Source organism: Medicago sativa, chromosome 7 (assembly GCF_051527215.1).
Source record: "Medicago sativa cultivar Bolivia chromosome 7, Bolivia_mono, whole genome shotgun sequence".
NCBI lineage: Eukaryota > Viridiplantae > Streptophyta > Magnoliopsida > Fabales > Fabaceae > Medicago > Medicago sativa.
Genome location: NC_140755.1, coordinates 50847367 through 50858481, shown reverse-complemented (window position 1 = coordinate 50858481; position 11115 = coordinate 50847367). Strand labels below are relative to the sequence as shown.

The following is an 11115-nucleotide window of genomic DNA, read 5'->3' as shown; positions in this document are numbered from 1 at the left end:
AAAAAAAAAAAAATACTATTGATTAGGTACGAATCATAATCTACCGAATTAGTTGAAGATTTGTAAGCGAAATTTTAGAAAATATGTAGCAAAATAATTTGTAGTGAAATTCATGTTGACCAAACTTTTAGACGTTAAAATGACATAACCTTTAAAAGTTAAGATATAGAAACGAATTTCAGTTGTCCCCGGGAGCTTAGCTCAGTTGGTAGGGACATTGCATAATTTATGCAGGGGTTAGAGTTCGAACCCCGGACACCCCACTTCTCCACATTTAATTGTGTGAGCTCTAGCTACTAGGCTACTAGACAAAAAAAAAAAGTATTTCGGCTTTCTACTTAGATGAGAAACTATTGTTCAATACATGCAGCAAGTGTTCACTAGGCTACTAGACAAAAAAAAAAGTATTTCGGCTTTCTACTTAGATGAGAAACTATTGTTCAATACATGCAGCAAGTGTTCAATACATGCAGCAAGTTATTTTGCAAGATCTATGATATTTCAGTATCCATGAGTACTTCTTAAAAAGCATATCCAAACATTATCTTAATTAATTGGTACTAAAATCGTAACTAAAATCATGGTCCATAAAAAAAAAAAAAAAATATATCATGGTCCATCAAAGGGTCATATACATGTGTCAAAAAAAAAAAAAAAAAAACAGGTCATATACATAGTCCATAGAATCCACCCCCACTTTACACTTCAGCATCACCGTAATTACCACTTATACTCAATCAATTTTCTGACCGAAGACACATTTTCATTTCCATTCCCTTATTATATTCTAACACCCAAACTCAAAGCATGTCCATAATAGTCTCTTAATGTCTCTTATTCTAAAGATATAGTGAAAATGGATTCAAGAGAAAAACATATTATAGAAAACCAACATCTCATTTCATACCAAAATGTAATCATAATGAGGCACAGTGACCGTCTCGATAACATTGATCCCTTGTGGGCATCCACAACGTCGCGGCCGTGGGATCCACCCCTAGCCAAAGCCGGCCACATTCGGGCCTTTCAAACGGGTCAAGAGATCAAACATAGTCTCAAATATGCAATCCATCAAGTTTTTGTGTCCCCTTTCCTTCGTTGCGTCCAAACTGCTGTCGAACTCACTGCCGCCCTCTCTACCATCAATGAAGGTCTCGAAACCGTCATTGGTGAAGACAATCTTGTTCGCACTTCAAAAGTCAAGGTCATAACTTTCTTTCTACTAACTCTTGCTAATTTATAAATATTCTAATCACGGTGTTTTGTAGAATATAGAGATCTTAATCTAGAGTTGCTTGTTTGAAAGAAGGGAAAGGTCAAGATCAATCATTGTTTGATTGTTATCACTTCTTAAGTTATGGTAAAAAATGTGTTTATTATCTAAATGAACAAAAACTAAATTTACTTGCTTTAGGGTTTGTGATTTGTTGATACACATGTAAAGAGTGTTTGGAATTTGGATCGATACAGATAAGTTCTATGTAAAATTGAAGAGAGGACAAGGGTGAAAATTCTTAATCGACTCTAAATATGGTTTCTCCTATAGATGACTCAACAATTTAATTTGCTAAATTTTGTTCTTAACTTCCAAAACTGAAGGTTTCTATTGAGTATGGATTATGTGAAGTGTTGAACAATGTAGCTATTCGTCCCAACGTTGCTCCTCAAGATGGAAATATAAGTTTTGATATATCAGTACTTGAAGCAATGCTCCCAGCTGGGACAGTGGATAACAATGTTGAAAGGGTGTATAATAAGGTACAAAGGATTTCATCTAAATTTTATTATTATATACTTTATCACAATATGCATAGAAACATTGTTTAGTCTAATAATGAAAATTTATTGTCTCATAAATTTCAGTTACCTCAATGGGGAGAGTCATTTTCTGATGCAAGGGCAAGGTATCAGCAAACAATCATGAAGCTTGCAGATAAATATCCTACTGAGAACTTGTTATTTCTTACACATGGTAAGAAAAATCTATGTTAAAGTAGGTTGGAAAATTGAATTGGTTGCATAAGATTTTGTTCGGGTTATATAGGATAGATTCAAACAATCTTCTAGCTTATCTGTACCAAAAAAAGGATATACCGCAATTCTGACCAACTTGCCGCTAATCCAAACATGCACTATATGTTTAATTAACCGCGATTCTGACCAACTCGCCGCTAATCCAAACAATCTGTAAGTGTAATATGTTCTATGATGTTGGCTTCCTAGGTGTACATACCCAAAGTTACATCAAAGGGTACTTTTTGGTCATGAAGTTGGTAGTTATATAAATGGAGAAGCTACTTTGTATATTTATCGGAAATATACAATAGTGTTTCTGGATGTTGAATTGAAATTGAACTAAACCCTTGCAGGGGAAGCACTTCAAATGGTACTTTCTTCAACTAGAAAAGATGATGCAAATACCAAGGCAAAACTGCAGTATTGTGCATATGTAGAACTTAGACGTCCTATTTTCAAAAAAGATGAATCACTTGCTGGTGGAGAGTTCAAAGTACTTCCTCATTATAGTCAAACAGGTGTGAGCTATATTTCCTCGAAAGAACCTTCAGGTGAAGATATCAACCAAACTTCAAAATGATAAAGCATAGTTTATGAGCTTATACATTGGAAGGTCATGAAAATTTGTAAAGTATTTGCAAACTTTATATTAATAAACACATTATACTGAATTACCAATGACATAATTGAAGTGAATAAAAGTCATTCTAAGTGGATGTACTACCTAACATATTTTTATGCAACTTTGTCATGGATTGTGATCCATCCATTGCAAAACAACAGTACAGAACTGTATTTGTATTTTCATAAATCCTATATCAAACTTGATTCTACTCTATATCTTAATAACTAGCATCATAGCATGTGACATATTCACGTAAAATGCTACCACTAAGCGAGCCTAAAAGTGCCGGTTGACTAAGATCAATGAAATACAAATTTTCAATGACAGTGTATTACAAGTTGCAGAAACAAAATATTACAAGTTGCACAAACAAAATTGCCATCAATTGGATGTAGTATCTCTAATAAGCATATTATTGTTGAATTGCACATTAAACCTTCAACCTTTCAAGGAACCATGCCACAAAATGTTATGACTGCTTCTCCAACAAGGAACCATACCACCAAGTAATATCACAAGATGTGAATGAGCATTTGGTTATGATTCATCCATATTCCTATCCAAACAAAATATCCGATTTTATTACATAGAAGACCAATAAGTAATTGAAAAAATATGCATGAACTTCATCATACAAAAATAAAAATTAATCATTAACAGGAAAGAAGACTGAATTTCCCTACTAGAAGAATTTATGAAGAAATGATGAATCTGTTGGAATTTTAAAATAAGGGTCCATTTACTTTCTAACATCATTCTCAATTTTTCATTTTTATATTTTACTTTGTACATGGGGGGCAAAAATGACATTTGGTTATATATTTTCTTTTTTCAGCTGTGATAGAGAGAAGAAAGAGCTTAGACCATTTGCAATGGTTGTTTAATCTGTGTTGAAAGCCACAATAAACAAGTGAGTGCCTTGCAATGGCTGTTTAATCTGTGTTGAAAAGGAAAAAATGTTGAGAGAATTAAACCGTTTAAAGCCTGCCACAGAGGGACACGCGTCGCGCTAACTTTGGCCAAGCTAGGCGCGTGTAAGACACGCGCCGACAGTGGCGCGTCAGCGCAGGGAGGGAAGAAAGAGAAAATGAAAAACGGATAATTTGTAACACGTGGCCTGTTTTTATTGGCTGTCCGGATTCTTATCATTTCAATACTTTCACCTCAATTATTTCGTCCAAAATTAATTCAAAAAAAAAAAAAAATACCAAAATTCATGATTTTTTTTTCTCTATAAATAGAGACTTGGTTCATTTGATTTGGACACAGAAAAAAAAACCAAGTTTTTCACTATATTAGTCTTATTATTATCTTTCAATTAGCAAAATTAGTGAAGTTGTTAACTTTTTTTGTTGTGAAATGGAGAACAATAATAACAATTTCAACAACCAGAATTCTTCTAGTTACCCACATGGCTACCAAAATCCCAACAATTTTCAAAATCAAAATCATCAATTTTTCAACCATCCTCCTCAAAACATGCCTAACTATGGTTTTCCATCAAGTTTCAACCCGCAATCCTCTGCTCAAAACTATACTCAATATTTGAACCCGTCATCCTCTGCTCAAAATTATACTCCATATGGATCTATGATGGGATATTCATCTCAAACACCCCCGGGATTTTCATCTCAAAGACCCTCGTTTGGTTATATGCCAATGGGGACTGAAAATGTTCAGAGTGTTGGTGCACCTGAATTTCCAGGATTTTCAACACAAATAACTCCTGGTGGCATGGCAGCTGCTAATCAAGTCACTCCTGATCCAGAAGATTCAACTCCTAAGAGCAAGAAAAGCCAGCAACCAGGATGGACCACGCAACAAAATTTGGTGTTAATCAGTGCGTGGATGAAATATGGAACAGACAGTATTGTTGGCAAAAATCAGAGAGGTTCAACATTTTGGAGTCTTGTTGCTGATTCTTGTAATGAGTATTGCTCATTTGATGAACCACGCGATCATATTGCATGCCGAAACCGTTTTAATTATATGAGCAGCAAAATAAATAAATGGATTGGTGCTTATGAAAGCGCTAAGCGTTTGCAAGGAAGCGGTTGGTCGGAAAATGATGTTTTGAGAAAAGCGCAGGAATTATATGCATGTGGAGGGACTAATAAATTTATTTTGATGGAAGAATGGCAAGCTCTCCGTGATCAACCACGTTATCTGAGTCAAGTAGGAGGAAATATTGGCTCAGGAAGTAGTGGATCTAAGAGATCTCACGACGGTGATGCATCTGGCTCAAACTCTGTAGGATCTACTGCTCGTCCAATGGGTAGGGAGGCAGCTAAAAAAAAGGCTAAAAAGAAAAGCAAGGACGGTGGCGTGGAGGAGGTGGCAAAAGAGTGGGTTCAATTCAAACAAATCAGGGAGACTGAGATTGAACAAATGAAAGAGTTAACCTTGGTGAAGAAGGAGAAAAACCAACTAAAGAGAATGGAAATGTATCTAAAGTTAAGAGACGAAGAGCATCTCGATGACGAAAAGAAAAATTTGTTGGAAATGTTGAAGCGACAGCTGTTTTGAATTTGTTGGAAAAATTTGTTTGTATTCGGTCAAAATTGTCATTGTTGTCTAGTCCCGAGTGTGTGCTTTAATAATTATTAGTGTTGTCTAGTCTAGTCCCCAATGTATGCTTTAATAATTATCAGTGTTGTGTAGTCCTCAATGTTTTCTTTAATAATTATCAGTGTTGTCTAGTCCACACTGTTTGCTTTAAAAATTGTCAGTGTTGTCTAGTCCCTACTGTAATAATTATCCGTGACTTTATTTCCCATACTATCTCAATGTTTGCTTTAATAATTATCCACACTGTTTGCTTTAATATATCCACCACACAAATCTCACTAACTATTTCACCTACTATTCGTGAGAATGTCATCCACACAATATGCTTATATATAGAGACTCATACCTACTTCCAATATCACAAATCTCATTCATATCTACTTCCTATATCACAAATCTCAATCTACTTCCAATATCACAAATCTCATTCATATCTACTTCCTATATCACAAATCTCAATCTACTTCCTATATCACAAATCTCATTCATATCTACTTCCTATATCACAAATCTCAATCTACTTCCTATATCACAAATCTCATTCATATCTACTTCCTATATCACAAATCTCATTCCACTTCCAATCTTTCAAAAAAACTATCAATGGATCCTTTTGATGATATGGAAGCCTACACACAAAACCGTTATAATGAAGACACTTTTATGGTCAACCAATTTATTCAGCGTCGAAAAAATGCAGAGGAAAAGGAAAAGAATGCATCTCGTAGAAGAAAATATATCAATAGAGATCATGCAGCGGCAAACGAAAGACTAATTGAGGACTACTTTGCCAATGAGCCTACATATGACGATGCAATGTTTCGTCGTCGGTACAGGATGCAAAAACATGTTTTCCTTCGAATCGTTGAGGACCTTTCAAGTAGTGATGACTACTTCACCCAACGATTTGATGCAGCCTATAAAGAAGGTATATCTCCCTTAGCAAAATGTACCACAGCAATGCGAATGTTAGCATATGGTGTGGCAGCAGATGCGATCGATGAATATATCAAAATTGGAGGTTCTACAGCATTGGAGTGCTTACGTAGATTCTGTCAAGGAATCATACGATTGTACGAGCAAGAGTACCTGAGAGTACCAACCGAAGATGATCTGCAAAGAATACTACATGTTAGTGAAATGCGGGGGTTCCCAGGGATGATCGGGAGTATTGACTGCATGCACTGGGAGTGGAAAAATTGTCCTAAAGCATGGGAAGGTCAATTTACTAGGGGGGATAAGGGAACCACCACAGTCATTCTTGAAGCAGTTGCATCTCATGATCTATGGATCTGGCATGCCTTTTTTGGATGTCCGGGAACGTTGAACGATATAAACGTTCTAGATCGGTCGCCAGTGTTTGATAATGTGGAACAGGGAAAGGCTCCAAGTGTGAGTTTCTTCGTGAATCAACGTCCCTATAATATGACATACTATCTAGCTGACGGTATCTACCCTTCTTATCCAACTTTCGTCAAATCCATTAGACTTCCTCAAAGTGAACCCGATAAGTTATTTGCAAAATATCAAGAGGCATATCGGAAGGACATCGAACGTGCATTTGGAGTTCTTCAAGCTCGATTTAAAATCATCCGTGAACCAGCTCGCTTGTGGGACATAGGCGATTTAGGTATCATCATGAGGACATGCATCATATTACATAATATGATTGTTGAGGATGAACGGGATACATATTCTCAACGCTGGACCGATTTTGAGCAATCTGAGGAAAGTGGATCTAGTACACCGCAACCACCACCATACTCGACCGAGGTGTTACCCGCTTTTGCAAATCATGTACGTGCTAGATCCGAGTTGCGTGATTCAAATGTTCATCATCAATTGCAAGCAGATCTAGTAAAGCACATATGGGCAAAGTTTGGAATGTTTAGGAATTGAAGATAATTTGTATCGTACTAATTACGTTATTTGTGTGTTGTGTGCTTAGTTTATTGTTTAGCATTTTAAGTTATTTGTGTGCCGCGTGCTTAGTTTCTTGTATTGCATTTCAAATTAAGAAAATAATTAAATATTTAAATAAATTTTGTTTAATTATAATCGTTAAGTGTATATTATTTTAATTTAATTATAATTGATATTTTTATTTTTATGTAATTAAAAATATAAAAATATAAAATTAAATAATAAAATTAAATAAGAATATGAATTAAAAAAGTGGTGGGGTAGAGTGTTGGTGGGGTAGATTGTTTAATGTTGTTTAACCATTGGAGAGGGTTATTTGTGAATGTTTGTTTAATGTTTAGGTGGAAGAGAGAGAAAATGATGTGGAGTGTTGGGAAGTGAAAAAGTGGATGTTTAAACAAAAAATGATGTTTAACCATTGTAGATGGTCTTATCTAGGTGGAGTAGGGGTGGGAATGAGCGGGGCCGAGCCGAGCTTTGCTTAAATAGGCTAGGCCTAGTTGAAAAAACTAAGGCCTAAGCCTTGACCTTTTACCTGTCAAAGGCTTTATTTTAAGCCTGGCCTGACCTTTTTAAAAGTCTAACCTGACCTATTAGCCTGTTTAAAAGTGCTAGTTTGTGTTACAAATTTCAAACAGAGTCTATTCATCAAAAAAAAATTCCTTTCAATTTGTGCAACGTACTTAATATAGAGATAAAACATTAATTAGATACAGATTAAACTAATGAAACACAATTGTAAAATTTATCGATGGATAGAAACTCAAGAATAATCATGTCTGATAACAGCAAATATTTCAATTTCAAACTTAATCTAATAACTATATTAACCTTAGGCATATTAGTAGCGAGCCTTAATAGTTCACACAAATATATATAAATATATCAATAGCAATGTCATACAAAATAATAATTGTGGTATGAGAATTTCAAGGATCAGTAATTCTTTTGGATATATATATAAAAAAATAAATAATATATATGGAAAAATGTAATATACTCGTATACGGGCCGGTCTGGTAGGCTTGATAGGCTTTTTTTATAAGCCTAAGCCTGGCCTAATTAAAATAATAGGCATTTTAAAAAGCTCAAGCTTGACCCATTTATTAAACGAGTTAGGCCGAGCCGAGCTTTTAGTAGGCCGAGCCATAGGCCCCTGACGAGCGGCCTGGCCTATTCCCACCCCCAAGGTGGAGTATATTTTCGGAAAGGCCAAAAACAATTTTCAAAAATATTCAATTCATTTATAAAACGCATAAGTCAGTTTGCAGATATATTTTCTTTTCATGAACTACAAAATTTACTTACTTAGTCGGTGTGCGTGGACGTACCCAAGTTTAGCTCTTAAATTGGTACCAGCTTCAATGAGATCATCCACCTATATGCAATAACATGTAGTACGTGAGAATATTAATATCTGCACATATGAGATCTTACATCTATACCATATATTTTATTTTACTGAAAACAACTCAAGGGAAACTGATACCACAGACAAGTATACAGAACACCACTAATTTTCTTGACATCTATAACAAGTTAACAACTAAGCATTATACCAAGCATGTTCACATCTTCTGTTCAAACAACTATAAAAATATCTTCAAAGTAACAACTATGCCTTATTATCTGGCTTACTCTTTAGCTTTTTGCATAAATCATAACCATCTGTAGTATCATCCATCACAAACAGTGAAATAACAAGTTATGACCTGTAATATTTTAGGTGAAAGAAAAAGGGTTGAAGTTACCAAGCTACTCCCTCCGTTTCTTTTTATAAGCAAATTTTACTTTTTAGGTTCATTCAATTAATGATGTATGTGGTTCATAATATGGACCACATACATCATTAATTGAATGAATCTAAAAAGTAAAATTTGCTTATAAAAAGAAACGGAGGGAGTACCAGTTAAGCGCAGTGTTATTAAACCTGGACAAGATTGGCCAGTACAACCAGTTCAACCAAACAGCCACTGGTCCTGTCAGTCACCTAAGACCATCTACAATGGTTTTTTCTTTCAACACCCACTTTTTCAATTCCCAACACTCTTCATCATTTTCTCTCTCTTATTCAATACTCATTCAACTTTTACCCTCTCCCATGGTTTTTCATTCAACACTCTACCCCACCACTTTTTATTTCTTATTCTTATTTAATTTTTGTTTTTATAATTACATAAAATTATAAAACCCTTTGGAACATACTCAAGGCATCTAATGATCATAGAACAATTGTTAGCCGATGTGGTTGCGGCAACAATGTCACAACTGTAATAGCGCAGTTGCAATACAAAGGATTCTGAGGTTCTGCAATGCCATTGGAATCACAATTTTAACAATACTAGCCAGAAAGAATTTTTGCAGCATAACTTCAATTTAAAACAATGGCGGCCTGATGCGATTCTCAATTTAAAACCCTAACCAACTAGTGACATCACAAACAAGCTACAAAACCTAAAACAAAATTACAATAAGAATAAAAACCCAATTTGGTCCTTCACTATTTTCGAGCAGCCCAGCTTAGTCCCCGACAAAAAATAACACTCAAACTAGTCTCTGACATTCTCGTAAAGAGTAATTTGTCAACTAATTTAGATATCATGTTTTGTCACGAACTAATTCGGGCTACACGAAAATATGTGAGCATCAAATTGGGTCTTTACACTTAGAATAGCAGCAACCAAGAAATTTAAAAGACAGTAATATAATTATTACCCCATGAATGCCATTAACATGAAGAATGAAAACAGAAGCTGGACCTTCATAATATTCCTGGATCCCTTAGGAACCTTCAAAAGGACCCAACGTCCTCCATGAAGACCTTTAAAGCCCAAGGCGCATCCTCAGAAAGACGCCGCCCTTAGCTGCTTCTAGAAACCGCCCCAAAGTACTAAATTACCCTCGTTACTTACTCGCTAAGTCAAAACACAGGCAAAGCCCATTAGAGGCTATAAATAGAACCCTTTGGAACATACTCAAGGCATCTAATGATCAATGACAAACCCTAAAATATAGAGAAAACCCTAGTTCTCCTTACCGTACTTTTCTGCAAGTACTGTTGGCGCCGCCTGTGGAAAAAGGTAAAACTAGCCTTTGACCACGTTTTCTGATCGTTCTCCACGATTCGGGAAACCCAGAAACCCTCTGAATCATAGAACCTTGCTGTGATTTGGAATTTTGAAACTAAAAAATAAAAAAAATAAAAATAAAAAAGCCCTAAATCCCACCTCATGTCGTGATTTAGAGAAAAGCCGCCTCCATGGAAACCCCAGAAGAAGCCGAAACAATGAAAACAAAGATCGCCCAATTACTGGAACAGAACGAAGCCATGGCGATCTGGATGAACCTGAACCTTAGCCGCTCTCAACAGAGGTATGGAACATGCCCGTCCCATAGAATTTCAAACTGCCGCACCTATCCTCCTTCGACGGAAAGGGAGATCCGGTAAAACATGTGACGATATTCAACACTCGCATGGTTGTATATGTAGCCGCCGATTCCCTCAAATGCAAGTTATTAGCTGGAACCTTCACCGACGCCACGCTGCGTTGGTACATGAGTCTCCCCCGTTTTTCCATTATCGGCTACCAGGACATGGTTAGAAAGCTCACTCAACAATTCTCTACAAGCGGTCACCGGAAGGTGTAACACCCAAGACGTAGCTTTCGATATCCCGCCAGTTGGACACGAAAGGTTCCCGCCAGTTGGAACGGGCACTATCCGTAAGGATGACCCCACGTTAATAAGAGGAACCGAATCACATCGAAATGAGAGGGATCTGGAGGCCGTGTAGGTATGGGACTACATGGTTGAAGGAAGGCTTATAAGAATTGTTAGGTACTACCCATATCAACAAGATGCATCTTCTTTTCGGTAGCTCATTCCATAAGAACTCCACAGTTAAGCGTGCTTGACTTGGAGAAATTTTGGGATGGGTGACCTACCGGGAAGTTTCCGGTAAGCGTGCAAGTGAGGACAAAACA

At 36.2% G+C, this 11115-nt stretch overlaps 2 protein-coding genes and 1 long non-coding RNA gene across 3 annotated transcripts; 2 read left to right on the top strand and 1 right to left on the bottom strand.

Moving 5' to 3' along the window:
* The first annotated feature begins 735 nt into the window (after positions 1-735).
* Positions 736-2849, top strand: LOC146906533 (uncharacterized). The gene is made up of 4 exons (XM_085729952.1): positions 736-1204; positions 1600-1758; positions 1864-1972; positions 2370-2849. Exons 1-4 carry the CDS (start codon positions 857-859, stop codon positions 2594-2596), a joined length of 843 nt encoding a protein of 280 aa, XP_085586078.1. The 5' UTR covers positions 736-856; the 3' UTR covers positions 2597-2849.
* LOC146906531 (uncharacterized) lies at positions 2721-8512 on the bottom strand. The gene is made up of 2 exons (XR_015020425.1): positions 8441-8512; positions 2721-3197 (listed from the first exon to the last, which is right to left on the bottom strand). It is a non-coding gene; the product is annotated as an uncharacterized LOC146906531 (long non-coding RNA).
* On the top strand, positions 4001-5257 carry LOC146906532 (uncharacterized). Its single transcript, XM_085729951.1, has one exon. It carries the CDS (start codon positions 4001-4003, stop codon positions 5165-5167), a length of 1167 nt encoding a protein of 388 aa, XP_085586077.1. The 3' UTR covers positions 5168-5257.
* Positions 8513-11115: the final 2603 nt, after the last annotated feature.